At 51.9% G+C, this 23,771-nt stretch overlaps 1 protein-coding gene and 1 non-coding gene across 2 annotated transcripts; one reads left to right on the top strand and one right to left on the bottom strand.

Moving 5' to 3' along the window:
• Positions 1–1,573: 1,573 nt before the first annotated feature.
• Positions 1,574–1,679, bottom strand: LOC119820067. The gene has a single exon (XR_005286343.1). It is a non-coding gene; the product is annotated as a U6 spliceosomal RNA (small nuclear RNA).
• A 2,067-nt stretch (positions 1,680–3,746) lies between these two features.
• On the top strand, positions 3,747–23,353 carry Phf19 (PHD finger protein 19). Its single transcript, XM_038336885.1, has 15 exons — positions 3,747–3,823; positions 5,710–5,901; positions 6,284–6,365; positions 11,015–11,110; positions 11,464–11,564; positions 12,047–12,195; positions 13,805–13,900; positions 14,593–14,661; positions 14,743–14,863; positions 16,800–16,867; positions 17,359–17,520; positions 18,062–18,149; positions 18,847–18,932; positions 19,823–19,918; positions 21,159–23,353. The coding sequence occupies exons 2-15, from the start codon at positions 5,716–5,718 to the stop codon at positions 21,499–21,501; spliced, it is 1,743 nt and encodes a 580-aa protein (XP_038192813.1). The 5' UTR covers positions 3,747–3,823; positions 5,710–5,715; the 3' UTR covers positions 21,502–23,353.
• Positions 23,354–23,771: the final 418 nt, after the last annotated feature.

The following is a 23,771-nucleotide window of genomic DNA, read 5'->3' as shown; positions in this document are numbered from 1 at the left end:
TGCAAGTTGCCCATGTGCAAACACATCTGAGGTCAATGTCAGATGTCCTTCCTCTACTTTCTTGGGGTCTTGGGTGCCTCACATCTTTACAGTGACCAGATTATTTGTATCTCTTCCCTGGGAGACATGAACACTTTTTTCTCTCACCAAACCTAGAGCTTGCTGTTTCAGCTAGACTAGGTGTCCAGGGAGCCCCCATGCCTGCTGTTTCCACTCTGAATTCTGTGGTTACAGAAGCAAACCACTGTGCTCAGCTTTTGTGTGAGCTCTGGGCATTTGAAGTCATAGCCTCACGCCTGTCACACACTTAACTCACTGAGCCAGCTCCCCAGCTCCCTTGGTTACTACTTTTATGACCTTACAGAGGGGCAGAGGTTGCAGATCTTCTCATTTTCATGAACTTCCCAGGTCCTGTAGGCTTCAAGGCTCCTAGTCACTCCCTCTTCCCTCCAGGAGGAAGCAGTCCAGAAGCAGAGGGAGAGCCGCAGGCTAGGAAGGAGATAAGGAAAGATGACTAAAGCCCAGTCACCAGCTCCGTCACATCCTCATACTTGGACATATTTGGTCTTTTCTAAGAAAGAAATTGTACAGATCTGATTAAACCCTCTTTGTGCTTCTTTCCAATCTCAGGCCACACACGCACACACACGCACACGCACACGCACACGCGCACACACACACACACACACACACACACACAAAGTCCGGTATCGTTCATTGCCCATGGATGGTTAATACCTCTACACCCCCTGACTACCACTAAAACTATGCACAGTGTAGTCTCACAGGTTTAAATGAACAAATGAACATTTTCTATCCCAGGCTACCTACCTACCTCCCTGCTCATCTGTTCCTACTATGTATGTATGTTAGGGTCCATTGTCTTAGTTTAATTTCTCACAGGATATAATTCTATTTTTTGTTTGTTTGTTTCTTTGCTATTTTATGTTGAGTACCATTAAACTGGAAGTACTCGTATCTTAAATCCCACTTGATGTTACCCACCAGGTCTCCAAAGTCCTAGTGATTAACATCCCCATCAGCAGAACCTGAGAGGCCCTGGCACTACCCCCTAACTACCCCCACTCTCTGAGACAGGCAGATGTTAACTCTTTGCTACCCTGGGGACATGTGAAGATGGCACAATGTGGCCCTTCTCATTTGCATCTCCCACATGGCTGATGAAGGTGAACAACTATTTATATTTTTGGTCATCTTGGCCATTTGGGTTTCCTCTTTGGGGAAGGATCTGTTGATATCTTTTGCCTGGTCTTAAATTTTAAATCAGTTTTATTTAAGGCTTTTCAACATCAACAACTCTTAAAAAAAGGAAAGAACACAGAATTGTAGCAAACAGCATTCTTTTTAAAATAATTTATTTATTTTTATTTTATGTGCATTGGTGTTTCACCTGCATGTATGTCTGTGAGGATGTCAGATCCCCTGGAACAGGAGTTACAGACAGTTCTTGTTGCGGGTGCTGGAAATTGAACCCAGGTCCTCTGGAAGAGCAACCAGTGCTGTAACTGCTGAGCCATCTCTCCAGGCCCCTAGCAAACAGCATTCTTATGGGAAAAACGTGGAGTGATCATGAATCTATATGTCATGCTTGCACAAGGATCATACTAAATTTCTCTGTATAATTCCAATTTTAGTCTATATACTGCCTAAGCAAGCACTGATCATTTATTGATTGGTTGGTTGGTTGATTTCTTTAAGACAGTGTCTCACCATGAAGTTTTGACTGTCCTGGAACACACTCTGTAGACCAGGCTGGCCTCGAACTCACAGAGATCCGCCTTCCTCTGCCTCCCAAGTTTAGGAATTAAAGGTATGCACCACCACAGCCCGGCTCACTGCTCACTTTTTAACGTGGATTTTTAAATTTTGTGCGTGCCAGTCCATTCAATCCCCTCCTCCTGAAACACGTGCCTCCCTATTCCTGCATCCTACCAGAAACTAAGCCTCTAAACCACAGTGAATGGCATGCCTTTCTTGTGGCATTACAGTGTCCTGCCTTGTGCTTCTCGCTTCTCATTTCGCAAAAGGCCCCTTTGTAAATTACCAAAGCACCTGCTCCTTTCTGTATCAACCTTTATTGGGGCAATGGCCCAGTGAGGCAGAGTAGTGTTGCCACCACCTTTGAATAGACAAACATGCGGCATATAAACCTTGGGGACTAGCTTCCCCCAATCCCTCAGCTCAGAAGCAGGGATTCCCCAATTCCATACACAGATCTTTTTACATACATGTGTAGCCCCAACACCAGACTGCAGGCCCTATTTCTCTTACTCACCTGTGTGCCCTAAGCCCGGAGTCGTACCCTATGCAAGGGAACGGAGGGTGAGTACATATTTCTTGACAAAGCACACTATTTCCCTTCTGCACGCCCATGGGCTGACAGGGGCTTTGCATACTGGGCCTCCTAACCTTCCCAACAGCTGAAGTGACACACTCAGGGTCTCACACCCAGGGATGGGTGGCGCCAGTCTGTGAGCTGCAGAGACATGCTTCCCCCGCTATCTCTGCCCCTGGAATCCTAAAGGTGGTGCTGGCCAGCCTAGAGGCTCTTGAGAGCATCCTGGACAGACGGGTGTTATCTCTGCTGAAAGTGACTAAATGCAGGTGCCTTTGAATGACTGGAAGATCCTGTCTGGTGGGATTGCTACCAACTTCCTTTCCAGGCTCAGCAAAAGGAAGACAGGTGCTCAGATAACTAGGTTCTGCTGTGGGTCAAAGACCCAGAATGACGGCAGTAAGACAGGAGGAGCAGGAATACCAGGGAATGAGGAGGAACGAGGAAGAGTGGAAGAGGACTCCTGCATCTCAAGCTAGGGACAGAGGCAGACAGGAGTTTAGGGCTGCACTGCCAACATCCAAGGAGCAGAGGGCCAATGTGGCTCCCATGAATGCCCTCACTCCACAGGGGTGTGTGCAAGCACCATGGTAGCAGGTGCAATGGGCACTTCAGACTGAAGGCAGGAATGTGGGTGAGGGGTGTCAGCCAGCACTTTCTCCAGCCCTGGCGCCAAGAGTGACTCTGGGTGGGAACACTCTGTCTTTTCTCCTGGAGGGAGACTTGATCGACATGATCTGTCCTAAGCGCTGTGTTTGTGCACGTGGTTTATGTGACTGCCTCTTTTGCATTGTATCTCTGCAGTGCGTGGGTGGCATGCCCGCGTGGGTCTTGTGGTTACTGTGTCGGCGCTTTATCCTTGCTGACTTATGTGCCTTACACGTGGTTCCGCGGGAGCCTATGCTGAGGGGACAGTGTTATTTTGAGTGTGACTGGTTCTCTGAGGCTTGCCCTGGTCTACCGGAGGTGGAGTGGGATGTTGGTGCTGTAAGATCAAGGTGCTGGGCGACCTACCCGGGTCATCCAGGGTCTGGGTGTATGTGTGTGGTGTGCGCACGCCTGCCCAACCGTGGTTCTGTACAGCTGAGTTTCCGCGTGTGCCAGCTCGGCTCACTGCGCGGGGGCGGCCCCGGGAGGCGCTGCGGGGCCCCGCCGGCCACGGGCTCCAATAGCGAAGCCGGTGCGGCCCCTGCTAATTACATAAGCGGGGACGTCAATAATTCGCGGGAAAACGCGAAAAAGATGGCGCCCCGCGCCCTGGGGGCCCCTTCCTGAGCGCACCGGCCCCTCCCTCTCCGCGTCCCCTCCTCCCCGCGGCGCCCCCGCCCCGCCCCGCCCCCGCCGAGACCCCTACCCCGGCCCCACCGGCGGACACTCGGCCAGGCAGCCGCGGGCCGAGCGCACCACCGCCGCCGATGTGCCTGGTGGCCAGACTCCAAGCGGGACCGGCGAACGCGCTGCCTCGCGGTAAGTCCCGCGCCACGGGCTCCCCGGGAGACTCCGCGTTTCACGCTTCAATCCCTGCACACGACCCTTCTTCTAGAAACCTCTCAGTACTAGGTTGAGTCCTTCAATCTCCGGGCGGGGGTGAAGTCCTTTGGAGCTGCGCGCTTGTGGGATGGGGACCGAGATGGAGACAGAGCAGTACCCTCAGGGCAGCGGGAATCCCAGCCACATCCCCAGCCCACCGCAGGGTGTGGATGACAGGTCTCCGTTTGTGGCCGCGCGTCTTTTCTTTTCCATACGAAGCTGTGGAGGGGAGGATAGGAGGGCATTTGGGATTTTGCTCACGTCCAAAGTCAGGCTATGACGGGCTGGGAGCGGGGAAAGTTTGTAATTGGAGCAACTGAGGAAAGGAGTGCCTGAAGCCGAAGGGGACACTGCTGCAAGCTCTCCTTTCCCCCCACCCCCACCCGCCCTTAACACCCTTTTAAAAAGCCAACGGCCGCCCCGGAGCGGCCTCGGCGCATGAATCATCCGCGCTTCCTGCCCCCGCCCGGCCCCGCGCGCCCAGTGCCGCGGATTTGAACTGGACGCCGACGAGAACCCGCAAACAAGCATTTCTGTGGCGATGGGTTTGAATCAGCCAATCACAGCCCGCGGGGGCCCGCTCCAGGAGGATAGAGGCGGGGTGGGGGGGCCCGCTACCCGGGGGCCCAGCCCGGCCTCGGGGGCGCGGCGACCCGGCCTGCCCCCAAAAGCTCAGCGGGGGAGGAAATGTCAGTTTGTGAACCTGCTGAGGCCGGTCCCGCTCCAGCCAGAGCAAGTAGGGACCTCCCAGCGCCCTAAGAGCCAAGTGCCAAGGAAGAGGGCAAGAGTTCTGACTACAGCCCCTACCTGGTGCTTGTGCCTCTGCCCAGGAGTAAAAGACGGGAAGGCAAATAGCAGAAGGAGGTAGACACCCGCTATCTGGACAGCCAACACCCTGACTCCGTTGCCCCAGGGCCCCTCACGCGCACACGTGTACTTAGTCTCACAGACGGACTGGCACATTGCCACAGACAGTGTCCTTGCAGTCTCTAAAGAGGCACTCACATGAAAACACAGCCAGAGCTGTCTTCCTGTCAGCAGGCCGGGCACCAGGTGCCCCGTACCTAGGCAGAGGGAGGGAACCAGAGCAGGACCGCCCCCACCGTCCCCACACACTGCAACATAGGGAAGCCGAGTTTGACCCGAAAAGAGTGTGTATGGTGGGGTATGGTGCCAGGTGGGCCCACAGAGTGGAGAAGGCAATAAGGCTGAACACCAGTTAAGGTTTGGGGAACCATAAGTTTTCTGAAAGATTCAGGATGGGGAAGCCGGGGTGACCTGGGGACTCCTCACTCCAGGTGCCAGGCAGTAGGAAGCAGCAGGCTCAAGAAATAGGCTTGGAAAAGGTGAATGAATTAATTGATGGAAAAAGATGAGGGCAGAACTGAAAGCAGGGCATGCTGGGAGAGAGGGCAGGACGCTTGGCAGGGATGCTCAGGCCACAGTACCAGAAGCTGCTGTGGCAGCCCACTGGCTGGAGAAGTCTTCTGATGTGTTGGGCTGCTATGGCCACTGTGCATGTGGACCCGAAAGTATGGGCAGGTTTAAATGTCCATGAAATCACCAAATAGTTGAGAACAGAGATGGGCGGGAGGGGGGGGCGTATGTTTAAAAAAGGCACATGGCTTTGTCACACCTGTTCCCAAGCTACCCCAAAAGTTTTCACTGCTAGGTGGGCTTTTTCTTTGAACACATTCAGGGGAGACTTGACGTCTTAAGTGCTTGCTACCTCAGAGCTGAGCCCAGAGGGTTTGCATACAGGACAAGGCCTCTGCCTCCTAGGACAGGTAGTGGGATTCTTCTTTCTCTCCTGGTGTCAGCAGAAACTGATGGAGACTCAAGCTCTGGAACCAGGGACTCGGGAAACCTATGGTGCCACCAGTCACCTCCCTAATAAGGGGACCCTGTCTAAAACCAAAAAGAACTTCAAAGACTTGATGTCCAAACTGACTGAGGGACAGTATGTGCTGTGCCGGTGGACGGACGGTCTGTATTACCTCGGCAAGATCAAGAGGGTGAGTCTTCCCTGCCGCAGGCCCAGGTCAGGGACATTCTGTCCATTCCTTGTCCCTCATGCCTAGCAGCTGAAAGCGGAAGGAACCAGAGCCTGGCTTTGCAGACTCCGTCCTCAGGAGCCAGCATGTCCCAGCAGGTTTTCTGGAGAACTTAAACAAACCAGCAGACTAGGTGGACATGAGTAGCACACTAGCCTGTTCTTCTGCTCTTAAAAACATGCCCATGCAGCTGTCACCCTGTCCCTGGTGGCCCTACTCCAAGGCGGGGAGAACAGTGCCCGTCTCTCCTGGCCTACCTGTCTTCAGAAGAACAAAGCACTGGAGAGGGAGGAAGCCCCGCCCCTCCCTGCTGTTCCTTCATGCTGCCCCTCTCCTGTCTCAGGTCAGCAGTCCTAAGCAAAGCTGCCTTGTCACTTTTGAAGATAATTCCAAATACTGGGTCCTGTGGAAGGACATACAGCACGGTGAGTGTCCGAGGTCCCTGGGCCTCCCCCTGTGTCCACTCTTTCTTCTCTGCCTTCACCCTTTTACCTGGCACCTGTGCTAGCCCATGTAGCCCAGCCTTGGGTACTTGTCTTGGGCCCACCAAGGATGATGATCAGATTTCTGCTGTGTGACACTGAGCCCCTGCCTGAATGCTCATACTTCAGGAGGGAGGCAGGGCAGATGGGGGAGGGGCTCAGGCATGGAGTAGAACTAAGAGTGCTAGGACTTGGTCTCAGGCCTGCTGTTTGTGTCCTTCCTGAATGTTGAGTGTCTGCTACTATGGATCTCCTAGGACTAGAGAGGAGGAAGAGACCAGAGGAAAGGGGTTCAGCTATAGAAGTGAACTGTGTTCCCTATCTGCATGTGAAGAAATTGGTGGGGAATCTCTAAATCTCTACCCCTAGGCAAGGAGGTGGGGGTGAGGGAGAGCCAGGAGAGCCTGAAATGGCCTTGCCTGGATGGAGCTGGCTCAGCTTTCAGGATGAAGGAGAGCTGGGCTGGGTACCACCCGCCTTCAGACAGCTGACACTGTTATACACATAGCCAGTCAGGATCGTTCAGGCTCTACAGGACAGATTTGGGTAGTCACTCGTCACGACATGCATGCATTTTTATCATGGAACTCCAGACACTAACTATGCATGACTAACTGGCATGAGAGAAGAACCCTATTAAATATCACATGTCCTTAACAGAACAGAGGCAGGTCCTAGGGTCCCACAGCCCCTGGACCATGTTCCAGATCCGTCTCCTACTAACTACACGGCCATGAGCTGTGTCACTTTTCCGAGTCCCCATTTCTTCAACTGAAAGGAAGAGACAGTAGAAGTCCAGGCTTCACCAGACAGTTGGGAAGAGTAGATGAGATGATCGTGTGGCTTCCTCAGTCCAGGGCCACTGCACTGGAGGGGGGCAGTTTCTAAGAATCTGCTACTGTGAGGATGAGTCAAGAGGCTGACCAAATGGGCCACACAACTGAGCCAGTTGTAGGGCTAAAAACAAAAAAGTTTTTTTTTCATCAAAAATTTGTGGCCAGGGGAAAATGGTACTTCCCTGTGGTCCCTTTCACCTTAATCTGTTTTCTGTGGATCCAAAACTATGTGCATCCCCTGCTGGTTATACTTCTAGGAAAAGCATAAAACTCCAGCAGCAGAAGAAATATATTTCCATTTCACAGGGCTTGGGAAGCATCTCACTGTGCCCCACTGTGCACCAGGCATGGGGGAGGGGCACGGCAGGTGTGTAGCCAGGAACAGTCTGTCCATATCCAGCCAGCACACCAGTGACCTCTTGGCATCCCCTGAAATGAGTGCTCCAGGCTGGGCATGACACAGTTATGATGCATCACTTTATAAAGCAACGGGAGGCTGACTCCATGTGGGTACCACCATCCTTGGGTGTAGAACAAGGCAAGGTCTTTGCCTGACCTTTTAGTCAGCAGATCCATCTTGAACATCTACTGCCTGCCATATACCATGCAGGGCACTTAGGGCACAGAGGTATAATAATACCATTTCTGCCTTTACAAAACGTTCATCCTAAGGAGGAGGCAGAAGTTCAAGGCCAGCCTGAGCCACATAGCAAGACTTTTTCTCAAAACCGTTAAGAAACAAAACGTTGCAGCCTTCTGGAGTAACACAACAGAAGCAACACATCAAAATGCATTTAAAGGCTGGAAAGATGGTGTAGCATTAGGAGTGGGTGCTTCTCTTGCAGAGGACTTGAGTTTGTTCCTAGCACCCACATCTTATGGTTCACAACCACCTGTAACTCCATCTCATGGGGTCTAATGTCCTCTGCCCTCCTATGGCACCTGCACTCATGTGCACACACCCACACACAGACACACATATACCCATAACTAGAAATTAATTTAAAAGTCATTTTCTCTTCTTGCCTCTTGCTCCTCTCTTGCCTCTTTTTCTCTCTTGTTTCTCCTGTCTTTTTTGTTTCTCACCTCTGCCCTGTTTCATCTGCCTGCCCACGTCAGCCATGTCCCCACCCCAATGCACCTTCTGCTCTCTCACTGTTTCCCTGCACCTCCTCCAATAAGCCTCTTGTGCTAAAAAAAAAAAATAAAAAATCTTTTTCTAACATATTTAAGGAGAGTGTGGGAAGGTGGGTCAGTCAGTAAAATCTTATCTTGCTAGCACAAGCAACCAGATTTGGTCCCTAGAGCCCACATAAGAAAGTGGACATGGGACTGGAGCGATAATTCAGAGGTTAAGAGCACTGGTGACTCTTCCAGAGGACCCACATGGTGGCTCACAAACATCTGTGAGGGCAGTTCTGGGTGATCCAACACCCTCTTCTGACTGCCACAGGCACCAGGCCCACAAGTAGTGCACACACATGCATGCAGACAAAACCCATACTGGGAAAGCTGGCATGGTAGTTCACACTTGTAATTCTGTAAAGACAGGCAGATACTTGGAGCTCACTGGCCAGTCAGCCTAGTCAGTGAACCCGAGATCTCAGTGAGGCACCCCATCTCAAAAAGACAAAATGAGGCAGCGATGGTGACACACGCCTTTAGTCCCAGCACTCAGGATGCAGAGGCAGGCAAATCTCTGAGTTCAAGGCCAGCCTGGTCTTCAGGGCGAGTTCCAGAACATCTAGGACGACACAGAGAAACTTGTCTTAGCCCCTGAGCAATGTGGCCTACACAGTGGGCGCCTGCCCGCACATGAACCTCTGTGTGTGTATACACTGAAAAGTCGTGTTTGTGGGCAGTGGATGGAAGTGGCTCTGGTTTGCCTAGAATGTGCAGTCTTAGATTTTATGCCTGGCACCATTGCACACATCAAAAGGAAGAAATACATTTAACATAACCACACAAGTACTTCAGATATAAAAATATATTTATTCTTTAACAAAAAAGGCAAACATGAAAAAGAAAGATTGAGGATGAGCCAGCAAATGAAAAGCCATTTTATAACTTAACTCTGCTTCAGTGGCAGAGAGCACGCCTAGCAAGCACAGGCCCTGGGTCAGAACCCCAGCTTCAAAATAAACTAAAATAAAAAAATTAACTTGGGGGGCTGGAGAGATGGCTCAGAGGTTAAGAGCATTGCCTGCTTTTCCAAAGGTCCTGAGTTCAGTTCCCGGCAACCACATGGTGGCTTACAACCATCTGTAATTAGGTCTGGTGCCCTCTTCTGGCCTGCAGGAATGCATGCAGACAGAATATTGTATACATAATAAATAAATATTAAAAAAATAAATTAATTTGGTCACTGTATCTAAACTTTGATTCAAAACATAAAATTGTAATGACATTTTAATCAGACATTTGGAAATAAAAAGTAACTTCAGGTACTATTAATAAAGGTTATGCAGTGTGTTTAGAGAGAGCTCCGATCTGAAGTAGTTATAGAAAAATGAATGGATGTCTGGGTCTTGATTTCAAATAACAAGTGGAGATGCGGGTGAGAATATAGTTGAAACAGGGTTTTCTGTGAGTTCACAGTTGATGGGAGCATTGCATTATTATCCTGTAATAAGTGTTTTAACGTGAAAAATGTCTAGCAGAACAAGTTAGAGTAGGTAAGAGAGGTGATCAGAAGAGCAAAGGGTTAGCGGCGAGGTTGCTGTGGGTTTCAATTCCACTCTCCCTCTTAATACCTAAGCAAGGACCTTAACTTCTTCAGCCTCGGGTTCCCCATCTTTGGATGTGTTACCAGACACCTCCAAAAGGCTGTGGAGGTTCAGTGAGGCAGTTTGGGGGGGCCTGTTGGGAAGACCAGTGCACAGCCAGAGTTCACCTCCTGCACTGTGGTTATTATTATTGCTTTCATAACCAAAGTCCTTGACAGTTTCGTGCCTGTGCAATATGCAATCCTGTTACTCTCTCTTCAACCTTCCCTGCTCTCCCTTCAACCGCATCGCCTCTTCCCTCCTCTCCATCTACCCCTCTCCCAGAGGCTGTCAGTATCTGGTGTTGATGGCCCCATTCTTAGGCAGACCCCGTGTAGTCATCATTTGCAACTGTTAAGAGTTCATGATTGCACCAGGTGGTGGCGCACACCTTTGATCCCAGCACTTGGGAGGCAGGGGCAGGCAAATCCTCTCTGTGAGTCTGAGGCCAGCCTGGTCTACATAGTGAGTTCCAGGAAGCCAGGGCTACACAGAGAAACCTGTCTCCAAAAAGCAAAACCAAAAAAACCTAACAAACAAACAAACAAGAGTTCACGATTGCAGTGGCCGTGTTGTGCTCAAAGAATAGCAGCTCACAGGCCTTCCAGCTGTCTATGGTATTTTCTGGGCCCTTCCAGTGTTTCATGTGTCTTGAAGGGTATGGTATAGATGTCTTCTTAGAACTGAGCCCTCAGCAGTCCCTTTCCTCAGCATCTTGTACAGCTGTTTCCGGGCAGTTCGCAGGAAACAGACACCTCTCTGTAACTGTCTGAGTATAAGGTATATTTAGAATAGTAGTTGTCTATGTGTAAATGTATATTTAGAAGGCAGTTCAACACTGTGACAACTTAACTAAACAACAGAATTAAGTTTCCTAGTAGGAGGCCTGTGAGCTCTGCAAGTTTCAAGTACAGGTTACCTCCCACTCTGGAATTTTGACTTTTTCTTGGTCCTGTGAGCTGGAGCTGAGTGGAGAGGACTTCTTTTTCAGCCGGTGTTCCAGGAGAGGAGCCCAAGTGTGACATCTGCCTGGGGAAGACATCAGGGCCAATGAATGAGATCCTCATCTGTGGGAAGTGTGGCCTGGGTGAGTGGGCAAACAGGGAAGGCCATGACTAGTCCCTCCCCCACTCACTTGCTGAGGTCCCATCTGCCTTCCTGTTTTCCCCTCTGTCCCTGAGACAGGCATCCCTGCCTTGGGGAAAGCTGAGAAAGAGCAATGAGAGATCCAGCTCGGGGAGGCACTGAAGCCTGTCCTTGGTTTCTCTTGAAGTGGCCAATACTGTCTTTTAGTCCCTTGTTGGATACCAGCGTGGCTCCTGGTTGGGTACCACCAGCCAGTAGCAGGCAGCTCTCCCTAGGGCTTGCCATAGCTAGCCTCCCTGCCCTTGGCCAACTAGCCTTGGCCCCGAGTACTCACCGTCCCCTCCTTTGCCCTAGGTTACCACCAGCAGTGCCACATCCCCGTCGCAGGAAGTGCCAGCCGGCCCCTCCTTACTCCTTGGTTCTGCCGACGCTGCATCTTTGCCCTGGCTGTGAGGGTGAGCACTCCCCTTTCCCCAGCCCCTGCCTTCCTACCTCCCTGCCGACTGGGCAGACCAGAGCCTTGCAGACTCAGGCCCCAGCACCCACCACTGACTCATCACTTGGGCCTTAGAGACTCAATATGCTCTGCCACCTTCTAGCTCTCTGTCCTAGGCCAGTTTTCAGAGCCTCTCTAAACCTCAGCTTCCCCAGCCATAAAATGGGCACCCAATAAAGGGTAGTTTGCTAAAGGACAGCTTTATTTACATGCCCCTTACACGTGGTTAATTAGTGTCTGTGTTGTGCTTATTATGCTACTAATGCTATTAATATCTTTGAAGGAGACAGAGGATGGATTTAGGATTGGTGAGAAAAAGCTCCTTGCTTTTCTGACCCTCATAAAAATGCCTGAGTCTTCCCAACCCTGGCAGCTTTTCTCCTATCGATAGCTGTATGATAACATGCGTAGTTGGGTGACCTGGGCCCTATTTTTCCCCAGAAAGGAGGTGCGCTGAAGAAAGGCGCCATCGCCAGGACGCTGCAGGCGGTGAAGATGGTGCTGTCCTACCAGCCCGAGGAGCTCGAGTGGGACTCGCCCCATCGCACCAACCAGCAGCAATGCTACTGCTACTGCGGAGGGCCTGGAGAGTAAGGTCGCAGGGCGGGGCACGTGCGGGAGACCCCGGGCTCCGGGTGGGCTGACAGGCGCCTTGAGTGACAGCGGGACGTAAGAGCCCGACCTCACTGGGCGGGGCCTGAGTGACAGATAGGGGGTGGGACCTGAGTGTCTGGAGGGCGGGTCTGGATTGACAGCTGTGGGGCAGGTCCTTAGTGTCAGACTGTGGAGGCGGGACCTAGAATGACATGCCAGCTAGGAGGCGGGGTCTGAGTGTCAGGCTGTGAAGGCAGGACCTAAAGGGGTGGACCCAGACCTCAGAGCGAGACCTCAGTATCAGGCTGTGGAGGTGGATTTTGAAGGGGCGGACCCAGAGTGCCAGCTCTGGGGCCAGGTCTTGGGGAGACGGGCCTGGAGTGACAGTCGCGAGGGCGGGGTCTGAGTGTCAGGCCGTGGAGGCGGGAACTGGAGGGGCAGATCGCTGTCATTTTAGGGAGAGCAGATTCTAATGTTGGCAGCGTCACTCTGCAGGGATGGGGCTTTGGGAGGGAGACCTAGAGTGGTCGGTGGGGACCAGGCTTCTAGGGGCGGGTCCGGCAGGTCGGATGGCAGCAATAAGGCAGGTATGAACCAAGGAGCCTGAAGGGGTAAGCCCTGAAGGTAAACTCCGAGTGAGAACCTGTCCAGAGGGCAATGGAGAGTAGAAGGCAGAGTGGTTTTTTTGGAGCCACCTAAGAACCTAGGCCTGACAGTTGTCCATAACCTGCACAGCACCTGGCCAGCCCTGTCTCCCTGATTCTCGGTTCACTCAGTTTTTCCTTGTGAGCTTGTGAGCAGAGGTAACATTAAGGTTCACACGAGCTGGGAATTGATACTCTGTTGCTGGTGGTGGTGGTTGTGCTGCCAGGAAGTGGAGATCAGTTAGGGAAACAGGTGGGTGTCCTGGCTTCCTGGAGACCTCCGGCAGGGCAGGGGTCTGTGCCAGAGTCATGGAGGACAGTCTTGCCTGCTGTGGGCAGAATCTGGTCTTGCTTGCCCACTTGAGCATTCATGGACAATTGAATTTTCTCCTTTGGGCTGTCTACAATAGAGGCAGGGTCTCTACCCTCTGCCCGCTTCCCCTGCCCTGAGTCTGAGGGCCAGCTCTGATTGTCTAGAGATTACCTAAAGCCCAGCTGGGCTCTAACTACTCCGTTTGAACTGCTTCATCTCTCAAACGGGCTTAGTTACCTTATCTTAATTACCCATGAGCTTCCCAGGATCCTGGAAGACCTAATGAATGACAGATGAAAAACAGTATACGGAAACCTATATGGCATTAGTAAGTCAGTGCTTCCCAAAGTGTAATGGGGCAGTTGTTTTAAATAAATAAATGAATGAATGCACTTCCAAAAGTCTCCTCCGAAAACTAAGCCAGTTCTGAAGCCAACCAGGGAATCTGCGTATTAACCCTGTGTTCATCGAGGCCAGCGCCAATGGTGCTTTTTCTTCTACTAGATGCAAGATACAATGAGGTGACATAGCTCTGGCTTCACGGTGCTTAGTCCCTGTGGCCAACAGTCCTCTTTCCTGTCTGTGTGTGTGGGAAGTCGTGGAGCCTGGCGGTGATGAGATTGACCCCCTGCCCTTCTGTGTCTGCAGGTGGTACCTGAGGATGCTACAGTGTTGCCGCTGCAGGCAGTGGTTCCATGAAGCTTGCACACAGTGCCTTAATGAGCCTATGATGTTTGGAGACCGGTAGGTGCTGACTGGGCATAGCGGACAGGGGTGACCGCAGCAACCTTCTCAGATCATCTGCCAGATTCCGTACAAAGGAGGTCTGTCATAGCCTATGCTGTCTACAGGAGACAGCTCAAGATAAAAGAGACACTAGCTATGCTAGGCCGAGAGATGATAAAGGAACACGCTCGGCTACATGCCTAGTTTCCACTGATGTGTGCGGAACCCTTAAGCAAATCCCTGCCTTCACTAAGCTCCAGTCTCTACAGATGTCTCAGGACAGAGATGATAGCCTCTACCTTAGCCTTACCATGTTACCATAGAAGCCATGAGGGAAATGGGTGGCTTCTAGTTAGTAGGGCTAAGCTAATGGGAGGCATTATATATGAAATCAAACATGCTTTTTTAAGTCTTAGCTGGTGGTTGGTGCGTGTGTGCGTGGGGTGTGTGTGCGTGTGTGTGTGTGTGTGTGTGTGTGTGTGTGTGTGAGCATGTGTGCGTGTGTGTCAGAAGAGACAATGGTAACCACTACAGCCCAACCTCTCTATGAATATTTGGAGAGGGGTCCTTGGTCCCTCTTCCCTATACCACTCAGAGGCTGACAGCCCAAGAGTGGATGCCAACCGTGAGGAAGCAGGTGGGAGTGAGGGGGTGGCCGAGGCTGAGGGTCAGGTGCCCACCCATCACAGCCCCTTCTCGCCTACCCCCAGGTTCTACCTGTTCTTCTGCTCCGTGTGTAACCAAGGCCCAGAGTATATCGAGAGACTGCCCCTGCGATGGTGAGAGTATGGGACCTGTCCCCACCAGCTCCTCCCTTTCCCTCTGCCCTGCCCTCACTTGGCCCTTGCCTTCCTGCCCAGGGTGGACATAGTTCACCTGGCCCTCTACAACCTGGGAGTACAGAGCAAGAAGAAGTACTTTGACTTCGAGGAGATTCTGTCTTTTGTTAATCAACACTGGGAGCTCCTGCAGCTTGGCAAGGTATGTGAGGCCTCGGTGCCAGAGATACTGGGACCATGCAGGGCAGGGTAGCATACAGATATCCCAACTCTCACCCTTACACTGCAGTTCCTTGAGTCAGAGCTTCCGAGCCTGTGCTGGGGAAGGGGCTTTGGTCTCCAGTTTGAGCAGTGGTCAGCTGGGGCCTCACTGAGTCAGCTTGGGGGAGCTGAGGCATTGCACCAAGTGAGGCTGGAGCGGGACTCTCTGCTGCGGTATTTGGCCCGCACAAGATTTCCTGGCTAGGTTGGAAAGTCCAGTGTGTTTGTCTTCTGCTGATCTGGTTCTGTGTTGTGTTTCCAGGGGCCTTAGTGCCCGTAAATAACAGACTCTGACACTGGCAGAGCTGGAGAGACCTAGCCAGACCTAGCGGGCTATGTAGACCTCTGCCCTAACCACACCCTCGGAGTCTTCTTTACTACTGCAGAATGAGATGTCTCCCATTTAGCACTCAAAACTTCTTTGATGAGGCAGGGTTGTAAAAAACAAACAAGGGTCTTTGAGATAGCTCAGCAGGTGAAGGTGCCCGCTCCCAAACCTGAGTTCAATCATCAGGACCCATGCAGTGGAAGGAGAGAACCGACCCATGCCCCAAGTTGTCTTCTGACCTCCACAAATGTATCATGGCATGTACATGCTACACACACACACACACACACACACACACACACACACACAAAAGTGTAATCCGAAAAAACCAAACGGGTAATTCTTACATATAGCATGCCGTTGTATATAATGTCTCCATTTATAGTGTGTGGTAAGCTATAAGACAAACAGAAAGCCTTGAAGGTTAAAGTCAGCATTTTTTCTTTTAGATTTATTTAATATGAATGAGGGTTTTGCTCACATGTATGTTTGTGCACCACATGCGTGCCTGGTGACCACAGATGCCATAGGAGGTGGTTGGTCCCCTGCAAGTGGAGTATGAATGGATCTTAACCACCACGTTGGTGGTGGAAATCAAACCCCAGGTCTTCTGCAAGAACACGTGGTGGTGACCCCTGAGCCACCTCTCTAGCCCCTAGAGGTGGTATTTTTTTTAATAACTTTCCTGGCTTATAGAAAATCATGCATAGGAGCTAGAAAGATGACTCATCCGCTAAGAACACTTGCACTGCCTGCTCAAGGCCCAGTTCCGTTCCCATCCCATGCCAGCTCACAGCTGTCTGTAGCTGCAGTTCCAGGGACCCAGCACCCAACTCTGACCTCCACGAGCACTGCATACACGGTACACATACACACATGCAGGTAAATGCTCATAAAATAAAAATAAATATGTCTTTAAAAACAATATATGTTTCTAATAGAAAGAAAATTTAAATTATCAAAACAGAAGTATACTTTGAAAGGATCCATATTTTCACTACTCGGGAGGAATACCTAGAATTAAAGCATGAGTTTATCCTGCTCCTTAACTTTTTTATGGCTCCCATGAAACAGTATATGCTCTTTTAGATCATCTCTTTTATGTGGTTCCAGATTATTGATGTTTTCATAACCTTTTAAATAGTCGCACTTAATGTCCTCCCTGGTTGGGCACATTTGTGTGTGAAATTTCATCCGTGTCCCATACTTTATCTGTGTCATAGATCCCATAGGGTGGCATTACTGGTCTAGTGTGCAGCCATTTTAAAGCAGCACTGGGGAATGAACCCAGGGCCTTGTGCATGATAGGCAAGCAGTGTCCCACCGGACTGCAGCCACAGCCCTGTAAAGTTCCTGAAGCCCTGGGGCCAGGAGTTTTCCTCTTTGGTGGGCAAAAGAGCTCGGAGAGGTAAAAAGACTGTGAACTAATGGCTCTCGCCTGGAGGATGCTGGCGCATCCGATGGCAGCCATGGGCGGGGTGGGGGTCAGGCTAGTACCTCCTCTGAGGCGTGTGTATGGCTGACTGGCCTGCTGGCCTGCTTCCCTTAGCTCACCAGCACCCCTGTGACAGATCGAGGACCTCAACTCCTCAACGCTCTCAACAGTTACAAAAGCCGGTGAGTGCAGGGAGAGTGGGGGCGGTGGGGGGGGGGGGAAGAGGGGAGAGCTGCGGGACTCCCAGGTGGGGTCTTGGTCTGAAGGTTCCCCCTACCGCGTAGCCTCTGCTCTGGCTGAGCGTCCTATCTGGCTCCTCCTCCTCCCGCTCTCCCTCCTACACATTGGTTGGCTGCTTGCTTTTTAAGACAGGTTCTCTCTCTGGCCCAGGCCCAAACTCTTGCTCCACCTGCTCAGCTTCCTAAATGCTGAGTTCCCAAGGGCGTGCCACCACATCCGGTGAATCCTGCACTTTGTTCCCGTCATTCCCTCTGCCTCTTGTTTCCCGGCTTCATGCATTTTGTTCTTCAGCAAGAATACATGCAGGAGGCAGGGAGGCTCTTGACCACATTCCTGGCTGGGGGCTGGATTCATTCTGTGAACAGGAGGGCATCGGCCTTGCTGGTCACCTGCTCCACTCTGACAGCCCGGACCTCTTTCCTGCCCACCCCAGGTTCCTGTGTGGCAAGGAGATCAAGAAGAAAAAATGCATCTTCCGCCTGCGCATCCGCGTCCCACCCACCCCTCCGGGAAAGCTGCTTCCAGACAGGGGGCTGATGCCAAGTGAGAGAGGGGCCTCTGAGCTGCTTCGTAAGAGAGGAAAGAGCAAGCCCGGGTCAGTGCTGGTGGAGGGGCTGTGGCTACAGCCAGCGTGGGTTGTCTGACCAAGCTCCCAGCTCCCTCCTGCAGGTGGGAGAAGGCTATGCAAAGGGCCCAGGTGGTGTGATGGTCCCACTGTAAGCCTGGGGTCCCTAGTCCCAGCAGGGTCCAGCTCTAGACACTCTGCAGAGCTAGTGAGAAACTCACAGACTCCTCATTTCCTAGCTCCAGGGAAGCCTCTTCCTGGGACCCAGCCCTGCTGCATTAGGGCTGGGCAGGGGGAAGGTTCACAGAATGTGATATGTCCTTATTCTCCTGGCTGGGCACAGCCTCCTCTCTAGGGGCCCAAGGGCAAAGAGGGACCTTTTTTTCATTTTCTAAGCCACTCCACATTCACTGCCCCTCGGGCGGCCTCCCAGGTTCACTCTGCCCTGTCCAAACCCTCCTGACCCCATACTGGCCACTGCCCCCAGCATTCCTGAGGCTTTCTTGCACTGAATTTCTCCCTGGCCCTCCAGCTCTGACGAGGCCACCCTCTCCCTTTTCTGTCTCCACAGTTTGTTGCCTCATGAATCCCAGCAGCAGAAAAGGCGAGTTTATAGAAGAAAAAGATCAAAGTTTTTGCTGGAAGATGCTATTCCCAGTGTTAGTTCCTGGTTTCTTATTCTCCAGTTCCACGTGCAGGGACGGCATACATTAGGGGGTCCTGTACTGTACCCAATACTGTCCACTTTCAGTTACAGAAAACAGGGAAGAGACGGGTACCATAAGACCACGACTGCCTTATCTACCCCAGGTTCTCCTGAGAACACAGGGGTGAGGCAGGAGTAGATAATATCCTGGTCCCAGTTTAGACTAAACAGGGCTGTTTGGGGGCAGCAGCTTTCTAGACGCCACTTCAAGGCAGTGGCTGAGCCCAGCCTTGAACCATCTCAGCACATTTTCTTGTTTGATTATCCTCACTGAAACTCTCCTTGTGGGCGGAAGTGTTAACCATGCCTCAGCTCTCCAGCACTTTACAGTTTGCAATACACTTTCACCACAGCCTTGAGTCCTAACGGTGCTTCCCGTGAGCTCTGAGTAAGGCAGGCTCTGAGCTTGGCAGACCTGAGACCCAGAGAGGAAGATAGAAGTCAGACAGGTGGCTAGAGAGGAAGGCAGGACTAGAATACAGAGTGGCTTGGCTCTGTGGTCACAGATTACAGTTAGGAAAAGGGGGCAGGCTTTACCCAAGGGATCAGCAGCCTTAGCATCCCATATACCTCTCAGCTGGGGATAAGGCTGCTTGGGGAGAGGTGGGTCTATTGTCCTGTGACCAATCCTGTCTCTTTTATGTCTACAGAGTGACTTCACTTCTGCCTGGAGCACCAACCACCACCTGGCCAGTATATTTGACTTCACTCTGGATGAAATTCAGAGTTTAAAGAGGTACCTGATACTCTAGAGTAGAAGGGGGGGGGCTCCACTCCCAAGCGTGAAGAAGGCACACATCCTGAGGGTGTAGACATTCTCTGCATGGGCCTTCAGCTAAAAGATCCAGTTTGCATAGGGCTGCCTGAGGATCTGTGGTACACAGCCTGCAGCATAGCGCCCTCTGCCCTCCAAAGCAGTGGTCCGGGCTGCCTCGCCTGCTACCCTCCTTTCTCCTTCTCCTCCCTCACACCTCAGAAGAACAGTCTACGGCTACCTTCTCACTGTGGTCACATTAAGGCCTCGGCCTACAATGCCCTGTGCCTTGCCCTCCCCCACCCCCAAAATCAGGATGTTTCCTCCTCAGGAAGCCCTCACTGGCCCTCCCGGGCTGTGCTAGAAGCCTGCTTAGAGCTCATAGCACTCCTATTTAGGTGATTCAAGGGCAAGGGCTTCATCTTTTACCGCTCTGTTCCTAAAATCACTGAGGACCACTGAGGCCATAGAGCAGGAATGGGAGCATTTAGAGTGAGCCGGGAACTCTGGTCCATGTTTACCAGTTCTAACTGTGCAGTGTTAGCTAAATCCCTTAGCCCCCAGCCTCCTTGTTTTCCTCACGTACTTTGTACCTCTGAAACTTGGCACATGTGCCTGATGGCTCTTGGACTGCGTCACCAAGTGTGTGCATCACCAGGGGAGGTTGGTCAGGGAAAGTTTTGTGGACTCCCAACTTCGAAGACTAAATGAGTGGAAAATAAGACAGGGCAGGTCTGGGATGCAGAGAAAATGGCCTCTGCTGGATGGAGGGTGCCTATCAGAAGGCAGAGAGGCTCCCAGGGACCCCGAGGGCCAGGCTGGAGGCCTTGCTGAGCCTGGCCAGCAGCAGGCATGTCTTCTCTTCCTCTCAGTGCCAGCTCAGGCCAGACCTTCTTCTCAGATGTGGACTCCACCGATGCCGCCAGCACCTCTGGCTCTGCCTCCACCAGCCTCTCCTACGACTCCAGGTGAGCTTTGCCGGGACAGCCGTCCCCAGCTTATCCACTTCCCACTGATGGATGAAGACTTATTCTGCACTTCCAGGTCTTGAGATAGAGAGGTTGGGGAGGGGCTGGCCTTCTGTACTGGAAGTCTGCTCTAGACCCTCTATTCCAAGTTTCCAGGGTGGAAGCTGAAGTTAACCTCTGCTTGGGACAGACTTTGCCTGCAATGACTGTGTAATCCCTCTAGTCAAGCAATCTAGTTCTGGGACTGCTTGATAAGAGTTCTTTCATTCTGAGCCTCTTGGCCTCTGTGTGTCTGCCTCAGACCGCAGGGCTCCTGCTCTCAGTTCCTGGCTGTCTGACTGTATTTCAGGGTTTCCAAGAGGAAAATTCATTTGTTTTAAGCCTACGTAGAGGGCAGACTGTAGGGGAAGGCAAAAGACCCTGGGGGTCTGACTAAGGGTATAGCCCCTCTTATTGTTGGACACAGCCCCTCTGCACTCTGGTACCTTCATCTTCTAGAGAGTGTGGAGACTTTGTGGGTTGAGACTTAAGACTGCAGTGTCTATAAGGATGGGAACTGTTCTCTACTCTCGCCTGCGGCTGCCTGGGTGTCCTTCTCGGATATGCCTCTGGAACTTTAATTTGGGTTCTAAGGATCAAAGCCAAGCTTCATGCGTCCTAGAGAAGTACTCTATCCCTGAGCTACACACCCCTAGTCTTCCCGTTTCTTTGGTTTCTCGCTAGTGTTTCAGGTCATGGCAGACATGTCTCGGCATCCATTAGTGTGCAGCTTGGCTCAGGTATCTGTTGTGCCAACACCCCTGCTGTGTGGTACAAGGCCCTTCAGTTCCTGTCCCTGTGTAGCTTATCCAGCTCATACAAAGAACCAGGTGAAGCTACAGAGAAACCCTGTCTCGAAAAACCAAAAAAAAAAAAAAAAAAAAAAAAAAAAAAACCAGGTGGCCTAAACAAGGCCTCTGCACTGTGGGACTTCCAAAGCATATACAAGTGACCCACCTCCCAGATACAAAGAGCGTATACTTCCAAGTTGAACATATCCGGGTTCGTCCTCCCCAGCTGATTTCTTCTCTGCAGCCTCAGTTTCCCTATCACAGAACCACTGTGAAGTTTGAGCAAGATAATTCGTGCCCAGGGTCCGGCCCAGTACCTAAGAGTACCTGTCTGGCTTGGTACCTAAGAGACTCTCAGGGTGAGGAATCTAATAACTGCTCCAACTCATTCCTCTCCTCTCCTGATACAGATGGACAGTAGGCAGCCGCAAGAGGAAGCTGGCGGCCAAAGCGTACATGCCCCTGAGGGCAAAGCGTAAGGCGGCCAAGCTGGATGGACGCTGCCCCTCAGACAGTAGCGCAGAGGGAGCTCTGGGCCCTGAGCAGCCAGATGAAGGCATTGACAGCCACACGCTGGAAAGCGTCAGTGAAGATGACTCCTCCTTGTCCCACCTCAAGTCATCCATCACCAGCTACTTCGGGGCAGCTGGGCGGTTGGCCTGTGGGGAGAAGTACCAAGTGTTGGCTCGGAGGGTCACGCCTGAGGGCAAGGTTCAGTACCTGTTAGAATGGGAAGGGACGACCCCTTACTGACTAACCCTCAGGGTCTGCCTACATCCCTGGAAACCAAAGGAGGGACAGAGAAGCCATTGGCTCCGTTTTCTCCAAGCAGGGGTGGTGGAGGGAAGCAGGACAGAGCCATAGGGGCCTGGCTGTAGCCCTGCCTGCTGCCCGCCAGGCCAAAGTCTGTGTGCTGCTGTACCAATTGCCTGTGTCTCCAAGACCCCAATGACTCTTTCTCATTGTCTGTACACTCCACACCCCTCAAACTGTTTATTGGTTCCTCTGGTTCCAAAATACCCTGGCTGCGACCCCTCCTGATCCTGAGGCCTAAATCTGTTTTTCATTGTCCCCAGCTCTCCATCTTTTTACCTCACCCGTTTCGGGTATTTGTGTGGTTACACATCTGCCATGTGCACGTGTGCATCTGTCCCTCACTGGATTGCCTTCACTGGGTTCTCACTGGACCCTGAGGGTCTCCCATTTTCTCACCAATACCCCTAATGCCAGGAGGGTAGGGGTGTCTGAGAACGTTCAGAGTGCCTGGGACCCAAAGCCTGGGGGTGATGAGCTGGGTCTCTGCTGAAGAGGCCAGCAGCAGGGTCCTTTATTGAGGCTCAGAGGAGAGACTACATGAGTCAGCTCTGAGGGTCCCAGAAGCTTGTCCCCAGCCATACCCTTTACTGTCGTCATGGAGTACAGCCTGGCCTTGCTGCACAGAGGTGTTCTTAAACACTGAGATCTCAGAGGAAATGATGGGGAGCCAAGCCAGGTCAGACTGAATCTCAGACTCATCACAAGGTCCCACACCACACCACTGTGTGTACGAACACACAGTCACATTCCCACGCCCTCCTGGCACCCTGGCTCCTGTCCTTGGCCCCTTCCAGGGATACATGCTGCAATTAAATGTGAAAACCAAACACTTGACCCAACAGAGAAGCACAAAAGACTCCCCTCTTCTGCATAGCACCTGCCTCGCCCTGGAACTGACAATCACTTTGGGGACAGGCTGGGGTTTTTTCAAGGGCCTGAATCGTTCCTTCTCTTCAGAAAGGAAGCCTTTGTCATTGATGGTATAAATAGAACCCTTAAAATGGACAAACAGCCCTATCTGGAGGGAAACCAAAATTAGGAGGTGGGCAAGGAGCCATTCGTTTGCCTGCAGAGATATTAGAAACTGACTCACTTGGTTGGAAAGTAGAAGTGCCTTGGGGTGGGAGGCAGGGACAGCCGATTGGGACCAGCCTCACTGCTGCTGTGGCTTCCAGCTGGGCGGGGCTTTGCATGCTGCCAGCTGGAAGGTGAAAATGAACAGCATGGGGACATTAGTCCTATATGAGGGGCTGATGTTTCCGTGACTAGGCCTGACCCCTCCATTCCTACCTGTGAACATTCAGGGGGTCTTAGAAGTTAGATGGCCCTTGCCTTAAACCTCGGCAACTGTAGTGCCTTCCAGAGGGACGTCACCCCTCACTCTGGGCATAGCCACTCATTTCCCTCTGCTTCCCTGTCTTGTCTCAGGCAAGGATGAGCAGATGGGCGCTGGTCCCAGTTCTCAGTCTCACAGCTGCTGCCACTGAGGTCCCCCAGTGGGGCCAGGTGGAAGGAGAGTTGTGAGGCCAACGCCCAGGCTAGCGGTAGTGTGGGAAGTGGGGTCAGATTTGTGGCCTCCTGTTAGCTTCAGTGAGCACACCAACCTCCAACATCTGCCTTCCAGGCTGCTGGGAAAGCCGAGAGCAAGGCTGTCCCTTCCCTGCTGGGCCTGAGGAGCAGGAAGGTGGTGGAGGAGGCAATAGCACAAGGCCTGACCAGGTCACCTGACTCCTAACACCAACATTTTACTCCCACAAGATAATGGCTGCGTTACTGTCAACTGACAGTATAACCCTGTGCACCTTTGAAAAGATTTTGGTTTTTGAATTGCTGCTTTTAATAATATTTGTTATATTAAAGTTATAATCGTGTCTGGTTTGCAGTGTAAGCGTGTCCTTGGAAAGCCTGTACGCCCTGGCCCGCTGCTCCTGGCTTCCTGGAGGTTAGGCTGCTGGGGCGGAGACCAGCCCTGGACCACCCAGCCACCCCCACATTCTCTCATCTATGTTCTCAGCAGTGTTCCCACCATTATTGCCCTTTGATAATGTGGAACATTCTTTTTCTACCTCTACTGAGTAACAGCAAACATTTACCCTGAGGATTTGGGAATAAAGCAGGCATAGTGGCACACACCTTTAATGCCAGCACTCAGGAGGCAGAGGCGGGCAGATCTACAAAGCCAGTTCCATGACAGCTAGGGCTGTTAC

Source organism: Arvicola amphibius, chromosome 7, assembly GCF_903992535.2.
Source record: "Arvicola amphibius chromosome 7, mArvAmp1.2, whole genome shotgun sequence".
NCBI lineage: Eukaryota > Metazoa > Chordata > Mammalia > Rodentia > Cricetidae > Arvicola > Arvicola amphibius.
This window is presented reverse-complemented; position numbering and strand designations above follow the sequence as displayed.

Excerpts from the sequence above, each read along its gene's own strand:
- Phf19 (XM_038336885.1), top strand. The coding sequence starts at position 5,716 with ATGGAGACTCAAGCTCTGGAACCAGGGACTCGGGAAACCTATGGTGCC. Across the intron at positions 13,901-14,592 it reads CCTATGATGTTTGGAGACCG|GTTCTACCTGTTCTTCTGCT; the intron begins GTAGGTGCTGAC and ends GCCTACCCCCAG. Across the intron at positions 18,150-18,846 it reads TGGAAGATGCTATTCCCAGT|AGTGACTTCACTTCTGCCTG; the intron begins GTTAGTTCCTGG and ends TTATGTCTACAG.